Source organism: Podarcis bocagei (genome assembly GCF_964188305.1).
Source record: "Podarcis bocagei genome assembly, chromosome: 12".
In the NCBI taxonomy this organism is placed as follows: domain Eukaryota; kingdom Metazoa; phylum Chordata; class Lepidosauria; order Squamata; family Lacertidae; genus Podarcis; species Podarcis bocagei.
The window spans coordinates 44,334,794-44,351,982 of record NC_138137.1 but is presented as its reverse complement, the minus strand read 5'-3'; the positions used below and the strand labels follow the sequence as shown (position 1 = coordinate 44,351,982).

The 17,189-nt window shown below is 43.7% G+C and overlaps 1 protein-coding gene across 1 annotated transcript in view; it reads right to left on the bottom strand.

The window, feature by feature from the left end:
• CCNY (cyclin Y) overlaps window positions 1–17,189 on the bottom strand; it is a 106,531-nt gene that overhangs the window by 6,194 nt on the left and 83,148 nt on the right. The window contains exons 5-8 of the mRNA XM_081163870.1: window positions 15,838–15,873; window positions 10,452–10,509; window positions 10,207–10,326; window positions 329–495 (exon numbers count right to left, since the gene is read on the bottom strand). Coding sequence (XP_081019996.1) covers window positions 329–495; window positions 10,207–10,326; window positions 10,452–10,509; window positions 15,838–15,873 — 381 coding nt within the window. The remainder of the gene's footprint in view (window positions 1–328; window positions 496–10,206; window positions 10,327–10,451; window positions 10,510–15,837; window positions 15,874–17,189) is intronic.

Here is a 17,189-nt window from a genome sequence, read left to right as displayed (position 1 = left end):
AAGACAGAAGACCCATCTAACCGGATTGAATCCAAGTTAAATTCGTTTAACTTCCTTCTCTTTGAAAAATCAGCGGGACTTAAGTTATGGCTAACCTCCCATTGATTTAAATGACACCTAATCTCAACTAATTTAGTCTAGCTCCAACCTTGTTTATTTATCTGTTGTGCTTATTTCTCTACCAAATAGCTCCAAAAGTGGTGTGCAATGCAGGATGGCTCATCATAAGAAATTTAAACAACAACTTTTTTTTTTTTTTTTAAAAAGGAAAAATAATGGTCAGTTCTATTGTACATCATGGGGACAACAGAAAGAACAGTGAACTCACATGTCCTCAACGGTGATATCTTTCAGAATCTGACAGTAGTCCACATTCCACACGGCCTGGTCATCCCAAACTTTTGATGCCAGTAGAATTGCACCCAGCACAATTCGCTTCCAGTTTGCTGGACATATATCTATCTCCGCATAAGTTAAAAGTCTTTCAAGATATACCTGAAAAGACACAGAATTTTCATTCATTCATTCATGGCACTTTGCGAATAACAGGTGTGACACATCTCTACCCCAAGGGGGCTTACAATCTAAAAACAGACAAAAGGAAAACAACAAAAGATTGGGGGGGGAGAGATGGGTAGGCAGGGTTTTTTTAATTTAAAATAAGCACAATGTGTTTCATTTAAACATACTGTGGCTTAATAATAATGAGGAAGATAATGATGTCAAAGTTGGCCCAAGTTATTGGTAGAGAGAAGGACTGGCCAAATCCAGTTCCTCACCTCTGGATTATGCACTAGAGATTCATAAGTATATATCTATTGCCACTGGAATTTTCCCTCTCCCACCAGCTGCACATATAGTACCTTGAAACACAATCCTATGAAATTAATTCCCTCCATTCTCCTTGTGATTACTTGCTCCATATGGCCCCAAATACCAGATTGCTGGTACTCTGTCAGCATCACTTTACTGCCACATAATTGTTCCCTGGAGACTTGTCATGCAAACTACATTTCAAAAGTTTCCTATACTTTCCTGATACAACATTCATGGGTCCATATTCAAGAAAAACCACAGCAATTTAGCCTCCCTTTACTGCTGGTATTTTCAGACTCCTGCAGAGAGACAGCTTTCATCACTACTGGTATGGCAATACAGCTTCAGGAGTCATAGGTAAAAATCAAGGTAACTTCGAGCATTGCATTTTCAAATCCAAGCCATCTAAGTAAGTGGGGGAAATAGTATTCTGAGGTATTTAGCCACACGAGAGTTTAGCATAGGCAGGACTGTTTGGAGGACAACCATGAATTAAACAGGACAATGTAGAACAGCTAAGTGACAATCAGCAAAAGGCGCTTAACACAGGTTAGGTTCCTACACAGAAACCGAACACAGGTATCAGATGCAAAGTTAGGCTGGGTCCCCGACTTGCCCTAACCATGGTTAAAACTGCTGGCAATGGTTAACTTCCCAGAAGGGGAAATTTGTATTCTGGAAGAGAGATAAGCCCAAAGGGAGCACATGATCTCTTCAGCTGCTTGCAAATGTAACCACGATTAAAACAATCATCAGTGTTATTTATTTAGGAGACCACTGTAAGCAGATGAAAACATTAGCAGGATTCTAATCGCACTTGTAACAAATGCGATGGATAAAAGAGACAGATATAAAATATAGATTATGATATAATATGCAGTTGGAAACGCTGACATTAGGACCCACAGAGGGGATGGGGGGAAGTCGAGAAATTAAGAGAAATCTCTGTACAGTGGTACCTCTGGATGCAAACGGGATCCGTTCCAGAGCCCCGTTCGCATCCTGAAGCGAACGTAACACACGACTGTGCATCTGCATATGCGCGTGTCGCGTTTTGCCGCTTCCACGCATGCACGTGACGTCATTTTGAGCGTCTGCACATGCGCGAGTGGCGAACCCGGAAGTAACACGCTCCCTTACTTCCGGGTTGCCGATGGCGGCTAACAGATTGAGGTTGAATCCTGACAAGACAGAAGTACTGTTTTTGGGGGACAGGAGGCGGGCGGGTGTGGAGGATTCCCTGGTTCTGAATGGGGTAACTGTGCCCCTGAAGGACCAGGTGTGCAGCCTGGGAGTCATTTTGGACTCACAGCTGTCCATGGAGGCACAGGTCAAATCTGTATCCAGGGCAGCTGTTTACCAGCTCCATCTGGTACGTAGGCTGAGACCCTATCTGCCTGCAGACTGTCTCGCCAGAGTGGTGCATGCTCTGGTTATCTCCCGCTTGGACTACTGCAATGCGCTCTACGTGGGGCTGCCTTTGAAGGTGACCCGGAAACTACAACTACAACTAATCCAGAATGCGGCAGCCAGACTGGTGACTGGGAGCGGCCGCCAAGACCATATAACACCGGTCTTGAAAGACCTACACTGGCTCCCAGTACGTTTCCGAGCACAATTCAAAGTGTTGGTGCTGACCTTTAAAGCCCTAAACGGCCTCGGTCCAGTATATCTGAAGGAGCGTCTCCTCCCCCATCATTCTGCCCGGACACTGAGGTCCAGCTCCGAGGGCCTTCTGGCGGTTCCCTCACTGCGAGAGGCCAAGTTACAGGGAACCAGGCAGAGGGCCTTCTCGGTAGTGGCGTCTGCCCTGTGTAATGCCCTCCCATCAGATGTTAAAGCGATAAACAACTACCTGACATTCAGAAGGCATCTGAAGGCAGCCCTGTTCAGGGAAGTTTTTTATATGTGACATTTTAGTGTATTTTTCATCTTTGTTGGAAGCCGCCCAGAGTGGCTGGGGAAACCCAGCCAGATGGGCGGGGTACAAATAATAAATTATTACTATTATTATTATTATTATTATTATTATTATTATTAACCCGAAAATATTCATCCCGAAGCTACTTCAACCCGAGGTATGACTGTATATGGAAATGTAATTGGTTTTGCTATAAATCTATACTTGAAAAATCAAATAAAAATGATTTCTACATATATATATAAAATAAAACAATCATCAGTGTCAAATCTGCCTTGGCCTCTACAACTGGCAACATCAGATGCACTCAATTAAAACATTATATCCTATATCAGAAGAAGCAATATTTCTACCGGTTCTAGTGCAAAGCAAGTAATTCCAGGTGTTCCTGCAGTATACATCATCCTCCACTTCAGAAATATGTGTGTTATTATTTACACACCCACTTCACACCCATCTTTGTGTTATCTAATAGTAAGTGCCTCTTGGCCAAGGTTGCTAGAATGCAAGGTGTATACACCTAATGACTGTTTCCATTGATGTGTGTGTGTGTGTGTGTGTGTGTGTGTGTGTGTGTGTGTTTGCTGTTCGATGCTTAGGAAAGAGGTTTCAAGAAATAGAGCTTCTTCTCCAATCAAGCAATAGTCAGTGTCTCCAGGGAGTGTTTTTTCCAGGCTTCAGGGCCTGAATCCTATCCACTAAACTCAACCAATGTTATTGGGGGAAATTCAGTATGTACGTCAGCAAATTGCGCTCCAAAAGCAGTATTCACGAGCCTGTTCTTCATGCTTCATTGCAGACTGCCCTAGTGAGCATTCCACTATCAAATATCCTCATATAAAAACACCTTATTTAAAGATGTCCTAATTGAGCTTAGTCAGCTGTGGTTTGTAGCTCTTAAACATCTGAGGCAAAAAAAATACTGCTTATGGGCTTCTCATTGGCATCTAGTTGGCCACAGTGAAAATAGAATGTTGGGCCAGATGGGCCTTTGGCCTGATCCTGCACGGCTCCTCTTAGGGTTTTCTGGCAGGCAGAGTGAGAAGTCACTTCTATGTTTTCCCCCAGAGCTAACTTTCCACTTATTCTATGCTCAACATTGCATGTTGAGTGAATGGTGTTGCTGGTATTCTAATGCATGGCTGTTGCCACTCGCTTATATTACTGCTCCTGGCTCATTGCAACGGAGTCACGGGATACACCAAGATACTATTTTAACAGGATTACCTGTTCACTCAAAAGCAAGGCCCAACTCTGTTCAAAAAACCTAACTCCCAGGTATAGTAAATGCACATAGAATTTCATATATCTCAAGCCTTTCTCCCACCTGTTATATATGGGTTTGTTTGTTTGTTACCGAAGATATATATATATTGCTGTACACCACCCTGATATTTTGTGAGATGATGGTATAGAAATATTCTTATAAACAGATAAAAGTAGTTCAAAAAGTAAAAACAAAAAACCTAGCTATTTATGACTGCGTTTTAGTTTAAAAAAAAAACCCCAAAAGCATTTCAGTCAGCAATTTGAAAAATAAAATTCATAACATTCAATTAATGTTCATTAAGGCTTTTAATGCATGTGGGATCATAATTTAATTGTCTTTCCCTCCCATTTTAATTTCATCACCTATTAGAACACAAAATCTCTTGGCAGCTTTGGAAGCGGTGAGAAAAATTACATAGTTTGTGCTTAATTATGACTCGCCTTTTCTTGTAGAGTTAAAACAGGTTTTAATTGAAAGAACTTAATTAAAGGCACGGAGGGCTGGCAATTTGCCCCTCACTTAGTTTTTCCCTGCTGGAGACCTGTCCTTCCAGTGCAAAGGAAGAACTCACCTAGCTGAGTGGCTACAGCAAATCCCACTGAATCTGACAAAAGGCTGTGCAGAGGAAGTCCTGAGCAGCAGCCAGCCCTGCTGTGCACTACCTTGAACTTCTGGGAGGAAGGGTGGGGTAAAACCGTGCTTACATTTTTATAATTAAAACAAGCTATCACCAGATTCTACCTACAGGGCAAATCTGGAGATTTCTCCTCAGATGAAACATCTGAAGAAAACAAAAAATATTTCAGCGCGATTAGTGAAATGTCTCAAGAGGGGTTGACACATCTCTTTTGTCCGCATGCCAACACAGAAATATGCAGCTGCAGATTCAGGTCACCCTTTGGTCTATTGCAGAGAGATCAAGCAAGGAAGCTTGCTCACAACTAAAAATGTTATGTGCAAGAAAGCAAATGTGTGGAGTAAATTCAACTGCATTGTTAAGGTCTAAGTTCCCTGGACAAAACTGGTTGATAAGTCTCAAAGTAGGACCAATTCAGCCAGCTAGCCCTGGGGATTATCTAATTGATTTTTTAATTTTTAATTTTATTGTTATTCATGTTTTTATACTGTATTTTATGCTGCTTTTATAATTAAGTGTTTTAAATTTGTTGTTAGCCGTCCTGAGCCCGGTTTTTGAACCGGGAAGGGCAGGGTACAAATAAAAATTTATTTATTTTATTATTTAAAAGCCAAAGCACACAACAGGCCTTGAATCCACTTACAGTATGAAGAAACCTAAGGACAGAGAGCCTCAGAACAATGCTCGGAAGAGTTGGGGGTTCATGCTTGTAAAATGAGAACCACAAGCTAACACAGAATGATCATTAATTCTTCAAACCAGGATTTATTGGCCTAGCACCACCCACAGGCTCTTCCCACTGACAGGATTTTGGAAATATGTTTGATGTGGTTTTGGAATCCTGTAAGGAAAGGGCTAGTAAATGTTCTTTGCGTTCTGTTCCTGGCAGGCCTCGTCACAGAAGGGGACCCAGCCAGGTGTCTCCCAATTTCAAAGCAAGGAGCACAACTTCTTGTACATACAGTCCGAGGTCATGTTTTCCATCTTTCCAGATGTAGGGCTGCAGGGCGACTGTGCAAATGGGTCTTGATTTAGCAGCAACTCCGCAAAGAACATGGATCCAAGTAGCTTACAATTGGAGACTGAATCTAGTGATGGTAGAGCAGCTGGCCTTCTGTAAAGCAGGGTTGAGTTTAAGCAATTCCAATTAGAGTGATTTATTCCGGTGTATGGAACAAGAATGGGGGGAACTTGGGTGAGGAATACTGTATCCTCTCCCCTCCCATGCAGTCCCATATCCAAATTCCTTGGGTGAGGGGAAAAGAACCCTCTCCCATTCCATGGAATGCCTCCTTGCAGACTGACACTCAAACTCATTTTTCTTCCCACCACAAGTCTGGATGGGGAGGGAACTTCCTTGGATGGGACTGCCAAGTAGGTTTCTTCATATGCTTGTTTGCAGAGAGGTACAGGAAGACGTGGGTGGCGCTGTGGGTTAAACCACAGAGCCTAGGAGTTGCTGATCAGAAGGCCGGCGGTTCGAATCCCTGCAACCGGGTGAGCTCCTGTTGCTTGGTCCCAGCTCCTGCCCACCTAGCAGTTCGAAAGCACCTCAAAGTGCAAGTAGATAAATAGGTACCGCTCCGGTGGGAAGGTAAACGGCATTTCCATGCGCTGCTCTGGTTTGCCAGAAGCAGCTTAGTCATGCTGGCCACATGACCCAGAAGCTGTACGCCGGCTCCCTCGGCCAATAAAGCGAGATGAGCACCGCAACCCCAGAGTCGGCTACGACTGGACCTAATGGTCAGGGGTCCCTTTACCTTTACCTTACAGGAAGACAGCACAGTGAAATAGCTCCTCCACAGCAGTCCGTAAGCATGCCCAAATTATCAGACATCCCCAAACCATATTGACCTCAGAGGACTATTTTGTAAAGATGATCAACAAATAACCTGAGGAAGGAAAGAGAGTTGAGCTCTCTTTTCTTTAGAACAGATATGTAATATTATTTGAAAATTATGAATAATAAAAAATGTGTAGCTTTAAATGGAAATGGGTTTTTTAAAAAAAAATATAGGCAAAACTTTCTTCAGCACCCTTTACAGAGCTAAGGTCATTTTATTACTTTAGGAACATAAAATGCATTTATCTATGATTCTGTTATAGAATAAAATACAATTTATTTAGACGCTGATTGCAAATTTAATTGGCGTTCCTTTTAATTTTGGTTACGAATGGAGCTACCCTAGCTTCACTTAGTTTTTGCCTGTTTAAGAGAAGCAGGCAAAAGAAGAAGCTGAAAACAGAAGAAACCATCAACATTACAGTAAAAAAATAAAGTTATTGTGTATTGCTGCCATCACATCTTATTTGACCAAGGGGACAAAAATGAAGGTACAGTTTAAAGGGAGCATAAAAAAAACCAACCCACACCTACCTACCTTCCTTCCTTCCTTCCTTCCTTCCTTCCTTCCTTCCTTCCTTCCTTCCTCTGATCTTCCTGCAAATTGCTCAGGATTGCACATGGTTACCTTTTATCCTCACAACAACACTGTGAGGCAGGTTAGGTGAGAACATGTGATCAGCCAGTGACAGGATTTGAACCCAGTTGGGACCATCCTGTGTTTGGGCTCCCCTTCCTTGGTGGATGACCCTGGCTATTTGAAAGGGGAACTGCCCTCAGAGCAGATCCCAGAAACTCCTTACCTACTGGAAATGCTTTTGCAAGAAGAGCTATGCAGCCAGTAATCCTCTGGCCTGAGAACAATGCACTGGTCTCCTTGGATCTGGAGGAGTCCATTTCAGAAGCCCCAGTGCAACTGAAGTCTCACCTTCTCTGTCAGACGTCAGTCTGCTGAAGAAGGCTGGGGCCCTTTAAATTAAGAGGAACCTCTCACGAAGGCACAGGTAGCTACTGAGACACGGTCCCTATATAAGGCTCATTCCAAGTGTAAGAGGCTGCTGAAGAGACATGTCTCCACCAAGCAGTCAGCGTGAGCCCTGCCTGGAGCTGTCCAGGGTACAGGGACCTCTGCTGAGGTCTCCCTGGCTGCAATCTTCTAGCCATTGATGCCACACACTGGGAGATATGGAAAACAGGAAGACAGTAGAAATCAGAGCAATGGTGAGACTATAATAATCCACAGTAGTTTTGATTAAGCGAGGAGGAGGAGAAACATTCATATTTTGCAGCTCAACCAATGAAGTAATGAACAACTGAAAGCTAAGCTAGACAACTTCAAGGGTTTTGCTCTGCCTCATCTTAAGCTGGCACACATGTGACACTGCTAAATGATTATGCCACATGACTGAAAGGCCCTGGAACATATCCAGCGTAGCTGAGATCAGATAAGAGAGTCACAGTGGCCCAATAGACAGAGAAGGGGTTTTGCATGCAGACAATCCACTTTCAAACCTCATGATGGGGTCAGCCAAAGATTTTGCATCTATAAAACCTTTGCTCTTGCAGCTCCCAGCAACTGGTACTCAGAGCTATATGAGCTCTGCCTGTGGAGGCAGAACGGAGCCATTGTGGCTGATAGCCATCAATAACCTTAGCCTTCATGGATTTGTCCAATCCTCTTTTAAACTCTTTAAGGCTGGTGGCCATCGTGGCATCAAATCCCATATTCCAGATGTGTTTTGTGAAGAAATAGCTGAACCTTCCAACGTTCACCTTCCTTGGATGCATGTGAGTTTTCCCACACCGTGCATATTCTTACATGCCTTTATCAGCCCCCAGTCCTTTACTTGCCTCCCTCCGCCCCCTTGTAACGAAAAAGCGCCTAATAGTGTAAGCTCAGCTCCTGAGAGCTCCAGCCCCTTGATCGTTTTGGCTGCCCTTTTCTGAACCTTGTCCAGCTTTGCAATAGCCTGCTTGATCTTTAAGCAATAATGGCTTATTTTTAGGTGGGTGACCCTCGCCCTCAGCTATCAACATTGCTCGATAGTCCAGCACGCGCCAGCAAGACGCGTATGCAGGATTAATTCTTTTTTTTAAAAAAAAGACCTCACTTCGCATCAGCCACAAATGTGTGCCAGTCACTCACGCAGCCCTTTGTGCATCCATCAGCTTTTATTAATGCTCCTGTCTGTTGTTGACAGTTGTCCAAGATTCTTTGCTTGAAGCTATAATGATTTACAATCAGCTGCACACAAACATGGAAAAGTTCCAGACTTCAACATCCATAGGATGCCTGCACGACTCCATCCCCCACCTGTGTATTATATGAATCCATCACCGGGGCAGAGTGTAACAGTATCCCTTCGCACAGCCAAGTTATAATCTAGGCTAAGCCCTCTTTAAATAGATTCCCTTACTGTATACAGTGGTACCTCGGGTTACAAACACCTCGGGTTACAAACACTTCAGGTTACAAACTCCGCTAACCCAGAAGTAGTACCTTGGGTTACAAACTTTGCCCCAAGATGAGAATGGAAATCATTTGCTGAGGGTGCAGCAGCAACGGGAGGCCCCATTAGCGAAAGCACGCCTCAGCTTAAGAACAGTTTCGGGTTAAGTACGGACCTTCAGAACAAATTAAGTTCGTAACCAGAGGTACCATTGTATAGCAATGGCTACAACTTTCCTCCCCATTCACACACACCCACACCCCAAAAAACACCACAATCATAGGTGCCTTGCTGCATACAACAACACTCAATCTCTTTACAAGAAAAAAATTGTACTTCACTGCCCCAAGGGAAAATCAACTATTGTGATATGCCATGCTGATCATGTTCATGCCTAAAGATGGGGTTCTTCTTCTTTGGCGATCGCTCGTACCCGAGTAAAATTGTCTTCCATGAACACAGTCTTAACAGTGAGTCCATAAGTGGCTGTGGAGGCCAATTCTGGGTCCACACATCCTTCCACAGTGGGGACATTGGTTTCTGGGCAGCAGTTGATCATGGCGTGGATTTGCCAAGCGTGCCTTCCTATTAGCACGTTTCTCCCTTTCGTCCTGAGTTTGAGCGTCTTCAAAGCCCATGACACCTTTGGTAAAGGCTGTTTGCCAACTGGAGCTCTCACAGGCCAGTGTTTCCCAGTTGCCAGTGTTTATACTACATGTTTTTAGATTTGCCTTGAGAGAGTCTTTAAACCTCTTTTGTTGACCACCAGCATTAAGCTTTCCATTTTTAAGTTCAGAATAAAGTAGTTGCTTTGGAAGACGATAATCAGGTGTCTGAACAACAAAGTTTCAACAAAGTTTGCTTCGACGCTCATGATCTTTGCTTCTTCTGGTACACTGGCATTGGTTCACCTGTCTTCCCAAGTGACATGTAAAATTTTTTGGAGACACCGTTGATGGAATCTTTCGAGGAGTTGGAGATGGTGGTCCATGTTTCACAAGCATGCAGTAAGGTAGGGATGGGCACCTGTAATGGGGCATGTGGTTTTACAATATGCCCTAAGAGTGTGTACTACCAGAAGCGGCATCGCTTCCCAAACTTGGGACTCCAGCTGCTGATGGGACTACTACTCCCACCTTTCCTAGCTAGCAGGACCAGTAGTCCAGGACCTTCTGCACACGGAACAGATGCTTTACCAGTGAGATATGGACCTTCCCCAATGAGTTATGGTTCAGCCTAGAGGACGGCACGGTGGCTTTGCATACTCACCAGGGTGACAATGGCACATTCAGCAGTCAGCTGAGCGGCGCTGAACAGTGTCCGCACAAAGCGGTAAATCTGCTTCTGCTCTGGGTCATGTTTGTCATAATCTGGCGGCACTTCGGATTTCTGCAGGAACAGCATTATTTAAAAGGTGAGCAAACTACAATCCATGGCTTTGAAGCAATTAACAGGGGTGGGTAGAATGCACCTCAAGAAGAAACAAATGAAAGAATGAGGCAGATGATCTTTACCGTAAGGGGGTGGAGGTTTTCATCAAAAATATCTAGGAGCATCCTTCCATCTGTATCCCTGGAAAGAGAGAACAGGGGGAAAAAGAAAAATACAAAATTGTTATGACATGGAGGGCGAAAGGGGAGGAAGTGGGAAACTATTATTATGGCAAAATGAAAGAACTCTATACACTGGGAATCACTTCTCTCTCTGCTCCAGTAATGTATATGAAAGAGCCACATGGCTGTGGACAATAATAAAGTTTCATCTCATGCAAATATTGCCCTACCATGTTAATTAATCAATTGCTTAATTTCCAGAATAGCTGGAATAACATCCAGATGTTATTGGACTACAACTTCCATCAGCCCCAAGCAGCAGGGCCAATGGTCAAAGATGATGGGAGCAGGAGTTCAACAACAATGGGAGGGCACCAAGTTGGGGAAGGCTGCTCTACAGAAACAACTACAAGCATTACAGAAACTTGTGCTTATAATTTTGGTTGCGGAAGCACAAATGTAAATATTGTTGACAGAGGGTTGTTTTACTATTCCCAACTGGTGGCCCGTGGACCCCAGGAGGGACCTGAGCAACCCACCCAGGGGGTCTGTGGCACCATTCACATAACAAAAACTACCATAAAGATATCAACATTTTCAAAAGCAGGGGGTCAATGGTTTAGGTTTTGAAAAAGAGGGGGTCCACCATACTTAGCTAACTGGGAGCCACTGCTTTGGACAATTAAAAAAAAACCACACACCTCAAACTGTTAACATAATGTGAAAGTCTTTCCCACTTATGTTATGTTTTAAGTTCTTGTGAAACTTCACACAATGCATAATAGATGTGTAGAATTCACTGTCATTACATGCAGGGGTGACCAACACTTTAGATGGATTTTAAAAAGAATCAGTCAAATTCACAGAGGATCAGGCTACGAATCATGATGGCTAATGGCTATATTTACTGTGATGTACTCTGCACGAGCTTTAATTGGATTTGTTCACAGACATCTCACAGACCGCCTGAACGAAGCTGATGGTCCACCAGTGGCCCATGGACTACAGTTTGGGAAATCCTATTCTACAGGTTGTGGAGGGAGAATCTGTGCTGAAATACAGAGAAGAAGTGGAATTGCTCCAGTCTTAAGTCACTGATTGTTCCGCAATAGAACTGTTGCAAAAGGCCTCTCTTAGTGAATGGGATTTGTTAGGTTGGTTTTTACATATATCCATGTTTTCAGCTTTTATTTTGATTTAGCTTTACATTAGTTTTAATTTTTGTATTATATTGTAAGTCATTTTAAGATTCCATTTCATTAAAAAGTGACTGAGTAATAATGATGATGATGATGATGATGATGATGATAATTAATAATAATAATAAATATACTATTTCCAGGATCAGAGGCAGTTTGTTATGGAAAACCTGTTGCTATGGAACAATGGGAGAGGGCTACTGTCTTCCTGCCCTGTTTGAGGGCTTCCCATGGGCATTAGCTGGCTGCCTGTAGGGTCAAAGAGGATGCTGGACTTGATAGGACCTTTGCTCTGAGCCAGCTGAGAGCAAAGCACAATATCCCCAAGAACCAGCAGAGGGCGCATGGAGAACGTGCTGTGTACTGATAACCACAATAAGATTCCCACAGCAATTTCCAGTTGAAAAAAAATACTGTTTTTACCAGTATGTTTCTGAGCACAATTCAAAGTGTTGGTGCTGATATTTAAAGTCCTAAACAGCCTTGGTCCTGTAAACCCGAAGGAGTGTCTCCACCCCCATCGTCCAGCCCGGAAACTGAGGTCCAGCTCCGAGGGCCTTCTGGCAGTTTCCTCACTGTGAGATTACAGGGAACCAGGCAGAGGGGCTTCTTAGTAGTGGCGCCCTCCCGTAAAATGTCAAGGAAACAAACAACTATCTGACTTTTATAAGACATCTTATAGGCAGCCCTGTTTAGGGAAATTTTAAATGTTTTAAGTTGTACAGTAGTACCTCAGGTTAAGCACTTAATTCGTTCTGGAGGTCCGTTCTTAACCTGAAACTGTTCTTAACCTGAAGCACCACTTTAGCTAATGGGGCCTCCCGCTGCCGTTGCGCCACCGGAGCACGATTTCTGTTCTCATCCTGAAGGAAAGTTCTTAACTTGAAGCACTATTTCTGGGTTAGCGGAGTCTGTAACCTGAAGCGTATGTACAGTGGTGCCCCGCAAGACGAATGCCTCGCAAGACGGAAAACTCGCTAGACGAAAGAGTTTTCTGTTTTGGAGGTGCTTCGCAAAACAAATTCCTATGGGCTTGCTTCGCAAGACGACAATGTCTTGCGAGTTCCTGCTGGGTTTTTTTCCTCCCCCCCTTTTTTCTAAGCCGCTAAGCCGCTTATCAGCTGATCCGATCAGCAGATAAGCCGCTAAAAGCCGCTAAAAGCCGCTAAAAGCCTCTAATAGCGCTAATAGCGCTAATCCGCTAATCCGTCAATGGGCTTGCTTCGCAAGACGAAAAAACCGCTAGACGAAGAGAATCACAGAACGGATTCTTTTCGTCTTGCGAGGCACCACTGTAACCTGAAGCGTATGTAACCCAAGGTACCACTTTATTCTGTTTTTAGTGTTCTGTTGGGAGCCACTCAGAGTGGCTGGGGAAGCCCAGCCAGATGGGCGGGGTATAAATAATAAATTATTATAAATTATTATTACTGGTTAGGTTGTTAAAAGACAAAACCACCACCACCAGCAGCAGCTGCTGCTCTTATCCGCCCCCAAGCTTATGCCTAGCTCATCTCCAGAGTTCTGAAAACTATTTTTAGAGCACGCCTAAGTTTGTGATAATCAGTATAGGAAGAGGGGGAAATTAGAGCAAGGGGAGAGAGAAATGGCAAAGGGAGCATAATCCCCAAACCTGACTTTGAGCCATCAACCCTAGTTAAGGGCCAACTAATATTATGTCTGCAGAAACACCAAGAAATAAAAAGGGAATCTTTGGCAAGACTTCCAGTTTCTAGGAGATGGGATTTTAGTGGCTTTGCTGCCCCGCTACTTCAGGATGTGAGTATATTCTCCTTCCACCCTACACCTGCCCTGCATTCCTGCTCTCTGTCTAAGGAACTTGCTAAGCTGGTCTAAATTCTAAGGAAACTTAAAAGCCACCATCAGAGTTACGCAAGCTCAGCGGACAATGAACATTTGATGGAAGAAAGTTGAGACCTGGCCTTATTTTAAGAGCCGCATCCAATAGTGTTGTTACAGTGTTTGGAATCCCAGAGCCATATGGGAATGGCCAATTTACACGTTTTTTATTCTGTCATTGCTCTTCCAGGTGATAATCAAGTAGGGAAGGATTCATATCACGGTTGCAGAGCAAAAGCTTCCAATAGTGTTGTTTTTGTTGTTGTCATCTGTAATGGGTATGAGTTACTCGTGCGTAAACTGGTGCCTTTCTCGGTTAATTTGCCTTGTTAAACCTTTCTGACTGCACAGCCCCTTCTCATCGTGGCTGCCTCAGTCACTGGCAGAATCCGTCAGTGGGCGTTTCTTGAACCTCTTCCAACATAAAAGTTGTTTGACACCCAGTCTCCTCCTCCTCTCACTGCGCGGGAGTCTTCTGCGCAGGGAAGGCGTGGCGTAGGACCTGGGCTCTCCTCACTGATGTCCAGTGAAGAGTCCTGGAGCCCTCTCTCCACTTCCCCCGTCTGCCTCCCTTTATCCCTGGTGTTGCGCTGATTGGCTTCCCCCTCTACTGAGCTGTTTCTCCCCCTGCTGCTGGGTCCTTCGCCAGCATCATCTGGGAGCCTCCCCTTCGCCTCTCGGTCCAATGTCAGTTCCCTGACATTATCTTAAAAACATAAGGCGAGCTTGTTGGATCAGGACAATGGTCCATCTAGTACGGGACATGCCTGGGTTTTGCGATCTTTGAGGGAAACCCTTCTCTGAGTTCAATCACCCTTACAGGCAGGCTTGATGGGGATGTGAGAGAGGGTCTTTTCGGTGGCTGCTCCCAGGCTTTGGAACTCCCTCCCTAGAGAAGCTAGACTAGCTCCCTCCTTGCTGTCATTCCACTGGCTGGTGAAGACGGCTTTATTCAGACAGGCTTTTGGGAACTCACTGCTTTTAATAAAATGGCTGGTGTCATGCCATCATTGCAATTATTGGTATGGTTTTAATAGATGTTATAAATGCATATATGTTTTAATCCTATTAATGTTTCATTTTTTAAAAATTGATTTTCTCTTATGTTTTTAGCAGTTCTTATTTGTGTATGGGCAATCTATCCGGAAGATAAAATCGTTTTTCGAGGAGTTAATGATCTGACTCGGTTGCCCTCTTCCTGCCCTCTGTTCCTTCTCCCTCTCCTTGTCTCTTAAGTTCTTTGATGGCATGAGAGCAGTCTTTAGTGTCCTAATCTGTTGGAAGTAAGTGATAGGGCTAGGTACCTTCTTTGATGCTGGACATTGTTTGGAGAAAGTGAGGCATTGGGAGAGGGTGGATAATGAATAATCTGCATGTAGCCAGTCGGGCAAACCACACAGGTCAGCTATCTATAAATCGGATGCTTGTGGGAAGAGTTTTAGAGAGAAGCTTGTGCACGGACTGACAGTTGTGGGGCTGTGCAACCTGAGGCTACCTGGGGAGTCACTTCGCCGCTTCTTGAGGGCTTCCAAGTGGCAGATTGAGGTGCTTGCTTGGTATGTATATATTGCTTGCGGTTTAGAATAAAATCTTTAATCTTGTCACTAACTTGTGTTTTGTATTACTTCTGATACCCGTTTTAAAAGAACCACCTTGCATTTGGCAAGAGAATTTGTAAGCTACCTCGAGTCCCATTAGGGGGAAAAGGCAGGGTATAAATAAAGATAACCCTGTTCTCACAGTGGCTGACCAGATATCTGTGGGACAAGCTGGACATGAGTGCAACACTCTGCCTACCTGTGATTACCATCAAGTGGTATTCAGAGGCCTAATGCCATTGTAGAGCATAGCCATTGTGGCAGGCCGCCACTGATTACCTTGCCTTCCGTAAATTTGCCTAATCCTCTTTATTATTTATTTAGATTTCTTGCCTGCCCTTTACCACAAGGTGCCAAGGCGAACTACAGCCATTTCAAAATACAATATTTAAAACAGTTTAAAACAAATTATAGTCAATTTGATGGGCCCTAGAAATATATATATCTCAAGTTTCAAAGGCCAGGGTAGAGGGTTCCAGGTGCAATCTCTGGTGTCTGCTGACAGGGCTAAGAAAGACCCCTGTCTGAAGCCCTGGAGAACTGTTGTTGCCGCTGAGGTAACATATGAAGTGGTCCTACACCAGGTATTATTGCTTGCACACATTAACTATAGGCAATTAAACAGAGGGCAAGAGGAAACTAATGAATGGCGGGGCAGGGCAATAATTGGGTCTCCCAACATAAACGTACCTGTTTCTGATGTGGTAATATATTGCAAGAGCTACACTGTAAAAGAAAACAGAGTGAAAATACAGAGTTAGTGATCTGGGATACAAATTTAATGTTTTCTACAAAGTCACATTACTAAGCTTTGACAACCATTTTTAACCTTCCGAGAAGGCTCAGACAACCTGTAGGAACCGTTTCTTGCCAAGGGAGAGAGCAGGGATCAATAAACAAAGTGGTGGATGTTAACCTGTAGCACGCAGGGCTAGCTCCCATCAATCTGCGCAGCACTAAATAAAGTGCTTCTTCAGATCTTTGAGAGAAGCGCATTTTAAAAGAAATTGATTCAAAAGAGGAGAGGGAATTGAAACCGCCAGCGGTGGCAGAGGTCTTCCGTGTGCCGAGAGCAGCATCAGGCGGGTGCGGGGCAGGTCAACCTGCCTTGCAAGTAGTTCAAGTGGTAGCTTGGGAATGCAATACTTTTAGGGGCATCAGTGAAACTAGCACACCAGCAAATCTAGTGCAATTGGAGCGGTGCATCCCAATATCCTTTGCAGCACCACAAGCAAAGTGTAGATACTTCGACTTGCAAAATATTTTGGACAGGCCATGGAGTTGCAATGGGGAGGAACAAAAGTGGAACGGGAAAAGGGGACAAATTGCAGAAACTGACAGGGATCCAGCACAGAAACTTACAGAGAGGTCAGATGCAATTGCAGCAAGGAGGACAATTTCTGAACTGAGTGAAGGAGGGAGAGAGAGAACAGAAAGACAAACCAGCAATAGGGGGTATACTTGGTATAAGGATATCAGTTTGGGGAGAAGAGTTTTATCAATTGACTATGGAAAAGGAATAATAGCAGGTAATCTAGAGGAGGAAGCAGTAAGAACTATTGCTCTAACTGTTCAGAGGAGATGAACAGAAAACCTAAAAGGAAGCAGAAACACAGAGAAGATATTTTATAGTATCTACTTCTTGAACAACAATCTACTTCTATTATAAACAATTTACTGTTTGCTAGTCTTATCTGGGCTTGCAACTTCCCACTGTGTCCTTTATAGACACGTGTGTGTGTGTGTGTGTGTGTGTGTGTAGCTAGATTTTCTCCTCAAAAGGACTTTTACAAGAAAACCACTATTTTTCCAATGCATCATGAGTTAACACAGACAGCACGGTCCAATTATACTATGATTTGCCTTTTATGGGGTTTCAAAAGCTTTTGGGAGCAAATTGGGGAGGAGAGGAAAGATAGGACACAAAGGGGTTATTTATGCCTCTTCTAGAAGTTTGCACAATTTTTTACAAACAAATATGCTAGCATTTCGGTGTCATGGTAATTGCAAAGCTCAACCACAACTTTTGAATATAAACACCA